The sequence below is a fragment of the Coenobita brevimanus genome, chromosome 48 (genome assembly GCF_032717465.1).
Source record: "Coenobita brevimanus isolate Jiangsu-jjx chromosome 48, ASM3271746v2, whole genome shotgun sequence".
NCBI classification, from domain to species: Eukaryota; Metazoa; Arthropoda; class Malacostraca; order Decapoda; family Coenobitidae; genus Coenobita; species Coenobita brevimanus.
Window position 1 is genome coordinate 22,036,689 of NC_137001.1, and position 15,457 is coordinate 22,052,145.

Below are 15,457 nucleotides of genomic sequence, written 5' to 3' on the forward strand. Positions count from 1 at the left end.
CACACACTCTCCCAGTCAGTCTCTCATATGTCTCTCTAACCCATACCTCCACCACACACACACACACACACACACACACACACACGCTCTCTGTCTGTCTGTCTGTCTCTCTCTCTCTCTCTCTCTCTCTCTCTCTCTCTCTCCTAGTCAGTCTCTAATACTAACATCTTTCTTTCTCCAGGTCGATGCAGCGGCCGGCACCAACTTCGTAATATGGTAAGTGTCAGGGAGAGTTCCAAACACATTTCCATAAGTGATTTATTTTGCACTTTATGTCGATATTTAAGTGATATAAGTAACCTTCAGGTGGTCCCGCATCAAGTGAGCTTTTACCTTCTTCTTCCTTTTCCTCCTCCTCCTCCTCCTCCTCCTCCTCCTCTTCTAAGATATTACAGTTCCATATTTCCGTCCCTTTCAGTCCTCACTATAGCCCCATTAACCTAACAAAGATCCCTAACCCATTATCAGCTCAGTGTATAGCCAGATGTAGTGTGATTGGAGGGATGATTTGACTAGTAACCAAGGAGATGTATTCCTCCCTCAACTAGTGCTGAGCCAATTTTATGCAGTAACAATAAAGTAATCATTTGGTGGGAATAGCCCTGTTCTGTCAGATGAAGAGAAGCCAGATAGTTCCTTAGTTTCCGCAGCTTTTAATCCTCTCTCTCTCTGTCTCTCTCTCTCTCTCTCTCTCTCTCTCTCTCTCTCTCTCTCTCTCTCTCTCTCTCTCTCTCTCTTTCTCTCTTTATCTCTATCTATCTATCTATCTATCTGTTTATGTAAAGTCAGACGCCATGATACTGTAAGAGGTGGCCGTTTGTCGTTGAGTCAGTTGTTTTATGGGAAGGGGCACTAACCCTCCACCAACCCGTTTGTTGACACGTAGGGAACACATATGGGTTGGTTATATGGTTACCACCCAGCGTTAACTGGTGTAATTGTAGTAGTTATAGGGAAATCAATGTTTGTTTTGTAGTGAGCTCTTTATTTTGTATCATTATTTTATTTTTTATTTTATTTTTTCCACAGACGGGCGGGAGCTTGGCCATGACCCAGTATGTGGGAGTCACAGTACTGCTGCTTCTGGTGTCAACCCCCGCCCCCTCCACCACACTCACCCACACACCCCACACCAACCCCACACACACTCCACACCCTCTTTCCACACTCCCATATTCCCCACGCACACCACCACAGCCTCACCGCACACCACAGCCACACTCTCGCCACACATCTCGCTCCTCACTTACACCACACCCAAATCCCCCTAAATTCCACCCCTCACGCACACCACAGTCGCCAAAACCGCACTCCACACGGATATCACGCTCACCTAAACCACACTCCACACGCACATCACAGCCGCACTCCACACATACACCACACCTGCCGCAGCCACACCAAAACTGGGATCCTACAAGAGTGCCTACGTCTCATCAATTTGTATCGTCATCTCCGCCCCCTTCTCCCCCTACCTTTAATCCAGTGCCCCCACCTACCTCCACTTTAAATACACCTCCCCCACCCAACCCCATTTTCGATGTAATACCTCCACTTACTCCTACCTCCAAAACAGCACCCCCTCCTTCCACCATTGATGTGGCACCCCCACCCACACCCACCTTCAGTCCAGCACCACCTCCTCCCCTTACCTTTGATCCTATTCCCCCACCTACCCTCACCTCTAAAACAGCTTCCCATCCTCCCCCTACCTTAAACACAGCACTCCCACCCCCTACTACTTTCAACGTAGGGCCTCCACCTACTCCCACCTTAAATGCAGTGCCCCCTCCTCCTCCTACCTTCATTCCAGCTCCCCCACCCACCCCCACATTCAATGCATTAGTTGTTCCCTCCACCGTCGATTTAGCTCCCCCACCTACGCCCAATGATGCACCCCCACCTACACCCACTTCTGATTCAGGTCCCCCGCCTCCTCCCACATTCGTTCCATCCCCAGTCGACCCTTTGCACATCCTCCTGAATGATACCCTCTCCCGTCTGGTTTCTGGCAATGACCTAAACGCACTGGACCACCCTTCACGCCATCACAGCACACACAGACACAACACTGATGATGATAGCGGTGTTACATGGCCGAGTTTTGGAGAGGATTTGATGGACATTGTGAACTCATCTGACACCATTACACAGGAAGAGTTCAACAGCATCCTCACAAGGTACGTTCGTGTGTGTGTGTGTGTTTAACTGATAGACCACTTCATTGATTAGCTGCCACTGTCTCAACCACTGTCTTTGCAAACCTCGTAGTCGGAACAGCAAGGAAATTCACATTCCAATGAGCTGGGGTTTATTTTTTCCTTTCTCCTCAGGTTCAGCCTTGATGCACTGCAGGCGACACAGATAGCGGAGCGTCTGGGTCTGGCCGGGTCTGGTATTGCTGAACTGGAAGAGGAATTAAGACTTGGTGGTGACTTGGAGGGCCCCGGTGGACCCCTGGACCGGCCCCGTGCTCTGCCCCTTGGCCGTAACCCCCGCACCGCCACACCAGCAGGATCACGCAACTCAGAGTATGGTGAGTCAGGTATATGAAATGTATGGAGAGAAGCTAGGCAGGAAGAAAGGAAGGAAGGAAAGAAGGAGCCATTAAATTAACCAGTAGAAGATAGAAAGGAAGGAAAGAAAGATATATTAAATTCACCAATAGAAGCTAGGCAGGAAGAAAGGAAGGAAGGAAAGAAAGATCCATTAGGTTCACCAGTAGCAGGTAGGCAGGAAGAAAGGAAGGAAGAAAGGAAAGAATGATATATCAGATTAACCAATAGATGATAGGCAGGAAGGAAGGAAAGAAAGATATATTAAATTAATCAATGGAAGATAGTCAGGAAGAAAGGAAGGAAGGAAAGATCCATTGAATTCACCAATAGAAGGTAGGCAGGAAGAAAGGATGGAAGGAAAGAAAGGTATATTAAATTTATGAATAGGAGGTAGGCAGGAAGAAAGGAAGGAAAGGAAGAAGGCAGGCAAGCATGCAGGAAGTAAGAATGGAAGGCAGGCAGGAAAGAAGGAAATGTGGCTAGAAGCTTGGTAACTAGCCACACAGTCTAGCCATCACTCTCAGGCTGGTAACTCAATCACACATACAATTAAAAGCACAAGCCGAGATGCTTATTGTTAAAGATCTCACCTTCTTGGATATCTTTTGTCTTAACAATTTCCAGAGAGTGTTTGGAAGTGACTACCTGGTTTTGGCTTACGGTTTAGCATCCAGTTTAGTTTCCAGTCCATAGAATGCATCAGCTGCACCATGGCCAACCTCTGTGTGGGGAGTCCTTGAGAGAGAACATTGCATTATTTGTGTGTGTGTGTGTGTGTGTGTGTGTATTTAAAAGTGATCATTTTTACTCCCCAGGCCTGTCCAGTGCCACGCGTCGACTCTTCCTCGGTGATCCAACACTGTGTTACTCTGGGTCCTGTGAATTCTTCCTGATGTGCTGGCTACGGGGAGGGCTGATTGATGGCGGGTGTGGAGGTTTTCTGTTTGCCTGCTGCAGCTACCCCACACAGCGAGGTCAGCGAGGCCACCAGTCGTATCGGCAGGACCCTATTGGACTCACACCGGTGGACTACGGACCCATCAGGAACGATCATGGTAAGACGAAAAATTATTACGAGTTGAGAAAATTGTAGTGTGGTAGGTGGGGGCACTCAACATCCACTCACTCGATGTAGTGCTGCCTTCAGGTGACTCTACATTGAGTGAAAAGCCATATAGTTTCCTGTAACCTGGGAAACCATTTGCTACACTGGGTGGTAACCATATATCCAAATGATGCCTTGTTGTCTAGTGGGTTGAGGCATACCAACCAGACAGAGCCTGTAAGGGTTTCTATGTGAGGAGCAGTTGAGGTTTATTGTCACCCAGGGACAGGTGAGGCTGGCCACCCTTGCCATAAATGTTGGGACTGAGTAACTTTACCCTGGGCCTCTGAGTTCCTGATGGGGATTAGATGATGGGTGGATGGAGAAGGTTACATCAGTTTTTTTTTTGCAAACATACTTTTGAGTTAGCCTGACATTCTGAAAATTTTGCATGTAGGTAGTGGAGGCCAAGAGGATGATATCATTGTTGAATGAAGAAGGGTTAGGATCTTGATGTGAAGTACAGGTACTGTATCTTGCAGTCAACACCAGCTTCTATGTTCCAACCTTCAGGGCAGTTTTGACAGAATGGCTGCAGTTGTTGCTGTGGCTCTAGGTTCATCAGGATGTAAACTTGGTAGACTGCAGACTGAAGTTGCCCTTTTCCTGCAGTCCAATCTTTCTTTCAGTGATAGGGAAGGAACTGACGGCATTTGGAAGCATACATAGAAGAGGATGGGGAAGGAGTTGAAAGATGTTTATAGAAGCAGCAGAGGTTTTATCAGTGCCACCGTGTAAAGGCATCCCTCCCCAGCACTGAATGACTGCAGTGGCGTTGTATTGCAGGTTGGGTGCTGCAGGAGGATGCCTTCATGTGGTGGCACTGATATTGTTGGGTGGTGAAGCTGCCTGGTAATACAAACATCCCTCAGCTCCCTCCCTGTCTCCCCGAAAGGAGGATAGTGGCATGCAGGAGAGGCCAACTTCAGTCTGCAGTCCACTGGATTTTTATTCAGATAATCCTGGGGTTGCAGCTCAGGGATGCCTTCATGTGGAGGCACTGATGTATCTGGTTGGTGGAGTTGCCTGATTATACAAATGTCCCTCAGCTCCCTTCCTTTGCTCCTGAAGGAGGATAGTGGTATACAGGAGAGGCCAGCTTCAGTCTGCAGTTCACTGGGTTCACATTCAGATGAGCATGGGGTTATAACTGTTACTACTATCACAGGTTGTGGGCTGAGTGTGGGCAGCCGTCTCAGTGCCCAGCGCAGGATTGTGGGCGGCACAGAGGCAGGCTTTGGGTCCTTCCCATGGCAGGTGAGGCACTCGTTGATACTCACCCTTACACCAGCAGCACAGTAGCACTCGCAGCATTGTAGATACATAACATGGCTTTGGTAATGCAGTAATTCCTCAGTTTAAGCAATGGACATCAAATATTCCAACATAATGATAAAATAAGATCCTCCTTTTATCAATTTATGAGTTGTCTAATACACAGGATGGTCCACTTAAACACATCCTACTCCTTGTGTGTTGTGGGAATGGCTCTGTCTCTTGGTGGGAAGAGCTTGGACATTTTGGGTACTTTGTGAGGTTAGTGCTAAACCATAGCGTCAGTGGATGTAAAGAGAAGACACTATAAACTATGAGGAGTTGTGGGAGATAAGAAACTAGCAGGATAGGCACAAGTAACAATGACCAAACCATTTCTTCAATACACAAGAATTAGGATGTGTTATGTAGATTTAATTATTTTGATGACTGTTAAATTGATAATATTGTTGAACAGCTGCACATGTGACTCCCAAAATGTTCATTGAAGTACGGTACACTCTCAGTTGAAAATCATTAGTGTAGTTATTTATCTTCATTTATTTATGCTTATGTGTCTTATCTGGTGTTTTAAATTGAGGATATACTGTTGCTTATATATTTCAATTCATATTATTTCTGGAAAGGATAATTTGTAGTATATTTGAATAGTTTATACTGTCATTAACCTACTGTATATTACAAGTTTAAGTCTTTAGCTTCATCTTTTCAGTAATTAAATGCCACTTTGATCAAAATATTTTGTCAGAATTACCACAAAAATGCCAGCATTTGCAACTAATTCCTCATTAAGACTTAACAAATAGAGCCATGTATTGCTTCCTAGCACTATAGTTCCCTCACCTTAACTTGGCCCAGATTCTCGTCCTTTTGCCACTGAATTCCCATACCTCAGTGGCAGAATAAGACAACATCACTGCCCTACATTCTATCTATAGCACTTTTTTATGGCTAGCACAACATTCCAATGTTAATCTCTTGCTACATCTCAGCATTCAAGATGGAAAGATGACAAATTTAGGCCAAGTTAAAGTGAACATGGCATAGTATCAATAGTATAATTTTACAAAGCACTGACTCACTCACAGACACTGCAATTTGAGGTAGAGGTCTCACTCCTTATGGTTAGACTCCAGTATTTTAACAGTGTGGTGCCGCATTGTTTTCTATAGCAGGTTGCATCTTGGACAGACTCGGACCAGTTATGTGGACGACGACCTGGAAAACTGCAATGAACTTTTTGCTTTTGGATCGGTTATTTCCTGCCAGAGAGGGTTATGGAAATGGAGGAGATATGGGGGAATATTGGAGTGTGTTATGGATGGCAGAGGAGGCCTTGTTACCTTTCTCCCTTGGTGTTTTTTTTTGCATATTACACCTAAGTATTGTCGTGTGTGGTATTTATGTTATTTTATGATAATATTTGCACAACACCTCCATGTGGGGAACTCTGCCACATTTACCAAACGTTCAAAGTCCAGGCTGAGACTACTTCTTATACAGCTCATTTTTAGGGGGCTCTACTTCCCCAATTTCCCTGTAGTTCACCATAAAAGGACCTTGTTTTGACCTTAGCATTACCCTGTCTGCCACAGCAAGATGGCTGCTTGCTTGTTTTCAGTGGATTTGCTCAGCCAGGCAGACCTACAAGAGGATACTGAGGTGTACTGTGTAAAATAAATAGCTTAGGAAGAGGTGCTACAAAGTCTCCAGTCTCTGCGAATATGACTCATTCAGGATGTGAACGTTGGTGATTGTGTGGGTGAGAGGGTGAGTGTTATGGAGTGATGGATGATGAGACAAAGGCCGCAGGAGGAGGAGGTAGTTACAGAAGACAAGTGAAGTAAGACTAGGCAGAGCAAGACAGGTCACCCTCAAAACTTCGTGCTGAAGGCTTGCTGAATCAGACTGAAGAACCTGTGAACCCTGACTCACCAAGCAAGCGAGTGGATGGCGAACCAAATGATCTAGTTGCCATGGTGGTAAACAAAGAGGATGTAAGAAGAATAGTACAGTAACCCCAACAGCATCACAGACCATCGCCTGTCATATAAAGTGTAATATCTCAATGGGAAATAACACTGGACTTGATTCAGGATAGTGAAATACTTATAAAACTTTGTATTGGTGATGTACATTTACCATACTGATGGGAAATACTTGTAAAGCTTTGTACTGGTGAGATAAGTCTGTTTTACTGAAGGGTCTACTGTACTGTATTATACATGTGAGTGTTTGATCATGTTGACAGTTGAACACAAAGCCAATAAATTGTGTCTTGAAACATCTGTCTGTGCATCAAGCCATTCAGTGTTTTGTTGACATGAATAAACATTGAACCATGCTGTCCTAAGTGCCAGTGTGAGAGAACGATGTGCCAAGCCACACAGTACAGTTCCTTAGCCAGTGACCTGACCTGACACCTAACTGAGCGTGACTAATGTACTGATATGGTAACACTCACAGTACTTAACTTTGAATTATAACTTTTAGACTGAATCAGTGGATGGGACTATTCAGTATAAGATCAGTAAAAAATATCAAGAAGTGACATAGTTGTATTCACTCATGTGCCATTGTAAGCTGAGATATGTATGAACAATTGGCTTCACACCAGTTTAAGCTAAATAAGTCATTGTTATCATGTAATTCTTTTTTTTTTTTTTAGTTTCTTTTTTTTTCATTCAGTATATTTATTTCATGTTTTTGCATGTCCTTTGTCAATTTCCTTCCTTCTTGTTCCTTCATGATGCTGTTCCCATGACCCATTTCTTTCCTATCCTCTTACCTCACTTTCATTCATCATATTCTCCTCTTTACATTTGTTCACCATTCTCACTAGTTCAGTTTTCATCCCTTTTGTTTCATTTCATCATGTGTTTATGTCATTAGTGAAAACCTAGAAGCTGAAAAGGGATGCCTTCACACAGTGGCACTGATATAACATGTTAGCTCTGTTGCTTGGTTGTACAAACATCCCACAACTCCCTACCCCCCTAAATGAGGATAGTGGACTGCAAATAGTAAACGGACCTTCAATCTAGCTCTCTATGATCTTGTTTTTATTTTTTATAGGAGGGAGCAGTCTAGTGGGCTTTTAGCTTTTGGTTCCTTCTTCCATGCATAAAAAAAAGATTAGGGCAACACCAGCCTGTAGTCCACCACATTCCCATCTAAGTGAACCCAGAGCCATAACGATATGCCACCATGTTATCACAGTCCTTCCTTTCAGCCTTTACCTTTCACTGTCTTCATTCTAGTACATGATCCCCTCATACCATTACTGTTTCTGCCTCAATCATTGTGCTGTTATCTTTTCATATGATGCAATATTTGTCATTCTGCCTCCTTCGATCTCCCTTGTTCCCATCCAAGTTATTGATACTAATATTGCATTTATACTCTGCTTTCCTTTCTGTCACCACCATCCACACATAAACCTATATATGTATTGTACAGTGGTCTTTCCATATTTGCCAAGGATGCATAATATACATCCTAGGAAATAGTGAAATTCTTGAATAACTGGCACTTCCCCAAAACAGACCCTTCAGTGATAAGAATGTCTATCTGTAATCCTGTAAGGGGCAGCATAAATTGGCTTCATGTCACCCTGTCTGTCATTTGGCTGCCCTCTCTTAAACTCACACCTTTGCGGTAGCTATAACATCATAAGACCTTAAAATATACCTGTACTTGTGTAAAACTTATATTGAGATTATTTAACAGCACAGATTAAGCTATCTCAAAATACAATGCAATTAGCCCAGAGCTGTATACTGGAATTTTGTGATGATTTATGTACCAAATAGCTAAAACTCCAGACACTACAGCATCAGTTATGAAGGGACCACTGTACTGTACCATCATTAATTTCTTTACCCCTGTAGTGAGTTGGAGGTGGAAGACGAGACTGATGCAGGGCCAGGTGAATGAATAATGGCAGTTCAGTAGTGTTTACGTGTGTGTAAGTGTGTGTATCTGATGAATAGCCCATGTCAGTCCTCCTGGCCTTTCTCCAACCTTGGGCGTTATTCTCATGCGTTTAGGAAACTTACTAACATCTCTTCCTTATGGGTTTATTTCTGATTCTGCTGCATTACTGTATTTGTGTGTGTTATTCTTGCAGTCTGCATCGACATTAAAAAGACAGAAGAAGCACATAAGAGGATATTAATGAGTAGCTTGGAAAATAAATCATAATGGAAGATGTGCTTGGGAACTTCCATACCCAGTGAGAATATGAGCCCTTGTCCTTCACACCCCTCTGACCAGGAGGTAAAGAAATTAGTGACTGTGATTACCTTTCCTTCAATCCTGTCACTGTCATAATTTTCCTCCCTTCCACATTGCTCCACCCTTTCCTCCCTAACAGTATCACCCCCTCAGGCATATATACGGATTGGCTCCAGCCGTTGTGGTGGGTCACTGATCAACAAGTATCATGTGGTCACTGCTGGCCACTGTGTTGCAAGGTGAGTACTACAGTATACACACAATACTCTCATGTGTCTTATTTCAAGGCATTTTTTCATATACCCTGTTTCAATTATTGGATGCCTCAGGTGCTGGAGAGATGCCTTCATGTGGTGGCACTGATATAACCAGGTGGCTTCACTGCCTGGTTATACATATGTCCCTCAGCTCCCTCCCTGTCACCCAAACTGATGGATGGTGCACTGTAGGACAAAGGCAATTTCAGTCTGCAGTCCACTGAGTTTGCATTTCAGATGAACCTGGGGCTATAACTACTACTACTACTACTACTATTACTTCTTCTACTACCACTACCACTACTACTACTACTAAGAATAACAGGACACACTTTTACCAGCTTACATTTTTGAGATAATTGAAGATTTTTGCACAAATGATTCTGTTTCCACTTTAAGTTATGGCAGTGTCCTCCTCTGTACTGAAACTGAAAACTGTCATTTTTAAGTTTATATTCTAAGTTGCCTTGGGAATTTCTTAACATCTTTTCTCTTGTGATTTATATTGCATATCACACCTCAATATCCTCCTATGCCATCTATCCATCTTGAATTTTGAGTTATACCAAGAAATTAATACTACAACGGTGCTAGTCATGAAGAAGTGCCATGGAATGGATGTAGAGCCATAGTATTGCCTTATTCTGCCACTGAGCCATGAGAAATAAGCATCAAAAGGAAAAAATCTTTACCTAGTTAAAGTGCATGAAATTATGTTGATATTAAAATGATATAAATAAACATACTAGAGAATATTCAGGTGTAATAGCCAAAGTAAATCACTAAAGAGGAGGTGCTATGGAGTGTCCTGTGCCACCCAGAATAAGACAAGATTCATTCCTGTTTTATAGAGCCCGGCCACACCAGATCCGAGTAACACTGGGCGACTATGTGCTTAACTCGGACCGGGAACCACTCTCACCGCTAGTGTTTGGAGCTTCGGATATTAAGGTAAGAACAGCAAGTATGTGTCTGACTAATGTTGTTATTTTGGTTATCATTTATGGAATTTAAGCATCTGAGTATAGACAGATACTGTAGTTATCAAGTTTGTATTTATTATTACAGTGTTTAAGTTCCATCAGATGTAAACAAACTATCTGTCTGTCTGTCTATAGCCTGACGCCCTAATCCCGCAAAGGGTGGCCACAGACAAAACGCCTCCAAGTGGCTCTGTCACCTACCATTTGACTTCCCTCCCCCCAACTCACTTCCCACAAACTGACTTTATTTAATCCCCAGGTGCATCCCAACTTCAAGTTCACGCCACAAGCAGATCGTTTTGATGTGGCAGTGATCAAGTTGGACTCCCCTGTGCACTATCAGCCACATGTACAGCCCATCTGCCTGCCGGAGAAAGGCACGGACTGGCTTGGGAGTTATGGCTGGGCTGCTGGATGGGGCGCAATGCAGTCTGGTAAGCATACAACACTTCTTTTTATTTATTTTTTATTTTTTTTTATGGTTTCAGAGGCTTTGTAACACCTCTTATTTGTCAGTTTCTTTCTGCATATGACACAGGGGTGGAGAGGTGAGAGAGGGAAGTGTGAGTTTGAGAGAAGGCAGTGTGATGGCAGTGGACAAGGTGACATGGAGATGATTTGTTTGTGACCACCACTTACAGGATTAAGGCTATATGACTGAAGCTGATGTCATTGTTATCATGGCACTGACTAACATTGATCCATGCCCTCTATTAGGCTCTATTCTCGCTCTCCAAACCCTCCCTCACCCCATCATTGGTAGGAAAAGAGGTCTAGATGATGATGATGGGTGGAAAAAGAGTTCAGGATGATGATAATGATAGTAATAAGGACAGTATGGTAATAATGATGATGGTGATTTGTTTGTGGCCACCCTTTGCGGGATTAAGCCGTCTGGCAGTGGATAGATATATAACCTTCACTTCCCTTCTTCATCCTTACACAGGGTCACGGCTGCGTCCCAAAACACTGCAGGTGGTGGACGTGCCAATCCTTGACTCGCGCATCTGTGAGGACTGGCATAGGCAGAAAGGCATCAACGTTATCATATACGACGAGATGATGTGTGCTGGGTGCGTTAATTATTCAGAGTTTTTATTTACTGTAGTTCTTTCACTTTAACTTGGCAGTGATTTTTATACTTTTGCAGCCTATTTCTGTAGCTTGATAGAATAAGATATACTGTAGCTCTGCATCCTTTCCATAGCACTTCTTTGTGACTAGCACCAGAGATTATGTGTGTAGGGTGCATTAACCTGTTAGTTACAGAAGTGAACAGTGCAGCTAAGTACCTCATGATTTCTGCCCCACCTGTACTTTTTTACTTTTAAACATCAGCTGCACATTTTTGGCATTGTTTAGTTTTGGTGTTTACGTAGTTGCACGTGTTTGTTTCTGTGATGTTGATACTGTTCTAGTAGTTCCTGGCCCATCTGGATGTGAACCCAGTGAACCGCTAATTGAAGTTGCTGCTCTCCTGCAAACCACCATCCTCCCTTCAGAGGATAGGGATGGAGATAAAGGGTGTTTGTATAAGGAGGTAATGGAACCATCTGGCTATATCAGTGACACCACATGAATCCGTTTCTCTCCAGCAGTGTCTTTGTGTTGTGCTGGAGAGGGACACCTTCATGTGGTGGCACCAATGAAATTAGGCAGCTGAAATGACTGGTTTTGCAAATATCACACTCCTTCTCCCCCTCACCTGAAAAGAGGATGGTTGACTGCAGGAGAGGGGCAGCTTCAGCCAGCAGTCCACTGGATTCACCTTCAGATCTACCTGGAGATACAACTACTACTATTACTAGCAAACTCTTTTCACCTCAACTTGGCTCATAGTTTTGTCTTTTTGCAACTTTTTTCATGTACCTCAGCAGCAGAGAAAGACAATACTGTATTACAGTTTTACATTCAAATTATAGTGTTAATGTACTGTATTACTTTATTGCAACTGAATGTTTATGATGCATAGATGCCAATTGTACTCCAAATTAAAGTAAAAACAGTAAACTTTCTGTCTATGATATTGGCATAATGCCATTTTGTTTTTCTCAACAGATACAGCCAGGGTGGTAAGGACTCGTGCCAGGGAGACTCTGGAGGCCCCCTGATGATTCAAGATGGTGGACGATGGTACCTGGCGGGCATCGTGTCTGCGGGATACTCATGTGCCCAGGGGAAGCAGCCAGGTTCGTATACAGCCTTACCTTTAATTCACTCACTCTGATGCCACCCCACCCTTTTTTTTTTTTTTATGTTATTCTTGCTTGTGATTTAGTGGATGAAGGTGCTCTGAGTGGTAGGGGTCCATGTGGGTTTCCATCTGAGGGGTGGCTGGGGTTTATTGCTCACCTAATGACACTTAGGGACATGTGAATCTGGTCATCCTTGCTTTAAATGTTGGCACTGAATAGCCTCATCTCATTCAGCATATAATAAATGCACAAATCTTAGTTGTTCTGTATTGTGTTTGTTAATTTTGTTGTAACAGTTCATGGGTTATATGAGCTTTAGTGTTCCTTCACCTTAACTTGGCCCAGATTTCTGTTCTTATGCAGCATATTTCACATAGGTCAGGGAGAGAGTAAGACAGTATTATGACACTCTTCCCAGAGCACTTCTTTGTGACTAGCACCATATTCTAGTGTTAGTCTAATCTTACAGCTCAGCATTCAAGACTGAGAGATGGCAATTTTAAGCCAAGTTAAAGTGAAAGGGATGTAGAACAGTTGCCACACTAAATTCTACTGTATAAACTAACAGAAACATTTTTTTTTTCTCCTCAGGCATCTACCACAAGGTTTCATACACTTCTGATTGGATATCTTGGGCAGCCAGCACTTGAGTCTCACCATCCCTTTCCCATCGTGAGTTGGAGAGAGGGCAGTCTGATGATGGAGAACAGGGTGACTGAGGCAGATCGTTTGTGGCCACACCTTACAGGATTAAGGTGTCTGGCTGTAGATTAGTGAAATTACCTCTCATCCTGTCCTTCATCCTCTCGCCATCTCTTCCTGCCTCATTTCACCTCTCGTCCTTCCTACACCATGTCACCTTTGTCATATCATCCTACACCATTTTTCCATTATTTTTCAACTTTCTTCCTTCCCCATCTCATCTCCCATCCTGCCTGTCGCTTGTCATTCCGCCATATCACATCCTCTGGCACCTCTACCCATTTCTCCATTATCTCTACAATTCTCCTGTTCACCACACGTTTGAATTTCCCCATCAAATGCTCAACTACCATCCTTCCTACTTGCTTGTCCATGTCTTTGTTCCTGTTTTGCTTTCCTTTGCAGTCTTTTATACCTTTCTAACCTCACTACACTTGAACTTAAACACAATTCTCATTCAATTTACCCCCTTCTTGTACAGTCAGAGACATAGATTCACCAACTATTGTGTTCCACTGTGTTTACTTCTCACTTAGAGCATTTGTCATTTTCCCCCCTACTGTATAATGTTAGAGAGCATCATCAATGGGAAGGGCATGTCAAGAGTTTCCCAGCTTATGAACATCAGCCAGCAAAAGGATGTGAGAAGTGGAAGAGGTGAAATATTAGGCAAACCTTTGACTTGGACTGTACCTATCCACATTGTCTCTCCTGCCCACATTACTCTTGTGTGCCGTTCTTCCACTCCAACAGTCCCTTGCCTCTCTTACTGCCACCCAGCCTGCAGCAGTGGCATAGCCAGGGGGGTGGCCAGGGCCACAGTATGTCTGGCCATCCTAAATTTCTGGCGAGATACCTCCGGACCCCCATGAAGAGCATTTCTTGGGCCACCCTAAAAGTGAGCTTGGTCACTTCACTTTAAAACTTAGCATGTCACTGGCCTACAGTCCACTGGGTTCACATTCAGATGAACCTGGAGCTGCAACAACTACCAACTACTGCCACCACCTGCCTGGCCAGTCATCCATAGTACGCATAACTAAGGCAGCCTGTTAATTATTATATTCATATTTGCCAAATGTGGACTACTGGTAGGCTGTCAAATTTCCATGATATTCTCAGTTGTTTTACTAAATGTTAATTACCAGTATATTATCAATGTAATGACAGCATTGCTTGATCTAAGTCACGTTATATATTAAGGTAATCTTCACAGGGTTTCTGTGGAGTAAATTACAGTATTGGAATTCTGGTGTAGAAATTTAATGATATTAATTGAACACTTCCATTAGCTTATATGCAGAGAGGCACAAGTATGTATATTAATGTGATTTTGAATAATGTTTGTGAGGCAGAGCGATTGATTTCTGTTGTAAAAATTCATGTTATTTAATATCTGATCACCAGCTGATGTATGTAGAGGTAAGAGTGTGTGTAATCAATAGGTATTTAACACTTACTCACCCTACCTCACCCATCCTTAGGTGGGAGACGAGGTATGGATGATGAGCATAGTGATGATAATGATTACTTACTCATCCTGTGCCACCCCAGCCTTGTGTTGGAAAAGAGGTATTGGATGATGAAGATTGATGATGATGGCAGTGATGATGGTGAAAATAATGATGATGGCAGTGATGATGGTGAAAATAATGTTGATGATGAAGGTGATTTACGTCCTCATGTCTTTCAACTGATACTCTAAGGAGACACAAAGCATTTTACAGCGTCAGCAAGATCATCATTGTTTTTCTCAGTCATTTATATATAGAACAGTAATCATATCTAACACCTTGCCATCTTGTAACAATGAGGTTCGTGTTCTAAGTGGCTTCAATGTCCTAACACCTCTTCCTAGGCAATTTATTCTGCAGATTACACCTTAGCATTCTCTTGTGTGGATTCTGTATGAAATGATATGGAGCATGGTCTGTAAATTACACTTAGGATGGTACAGTCTGCTGGTGTGGGTGTGGGTGTGGTAGTAGGAAATGAATAAATAATGCAGGGTAGACATTGATAACACAGCCCTCCCCACAACACCTGCAAAATCACCCAGTAGAGTGGATGAAGAGTGTGATATGTGGACCACACTACATAGCATAGTAGTAGCAGTAGTAATAGTAGTGATAGCAGTAGTAGTTGC

General features: G+C 43.2%; 1 protein-coding gene across 1 annotated transcript; it reads left to right on the forward strand.

Moving 5' to 3' along the window:
* Positions 1–2,118: 2,118 nt before the first annotated feature.
* LOC145399334 (trypsin-1) lies at positions 2,119–13,259 on the forward strand. Its single transcript, XM_080271990.1, has 10 exons — positions 2,119–2,180; positions 2,334–2,536; positions 3,374–3,613; positions 4,832–4,920; positions 9,328–9,413; positions 10,283–10,382; positions 10,674–10,848; positions 11,361–11,487; positions 12,473–12,603; positions 13,201–13,259. Exons 1-10 carry the CDS (start codon positions 2,119–2,121, stop codon positions 13,257–13,259), a joined length of 1,272 nt encoding a protein of 423 aa, XP_080128116.1.
* The last annotated feature ends 2,198 nt before the right edge of the window (positions 13,260–15,457 follow it).

Coding starts and splice junctions, on each gene's coding strand:
- LOC145399334 (XM_080271990.1), top strand. CDS start 2,119: ATGGACATTGTGAACTCATCTGACACCATTACACAGGAAGAGTTCAAC. Junction 3,614..4,831: donor ACCCATCAGGAACGATCATG/GTAAGACGAAAA, acceptor CTACTATCACAG/GTTGTGGGCTGAGTGTGGGC. Junction 4,921..9,327: donor TTGGGTCCTTCCCATGGCAG/GTGAGGCACTCG, acceptor TCACCCCCTCAG/GCATATATACGGATTGGCTC.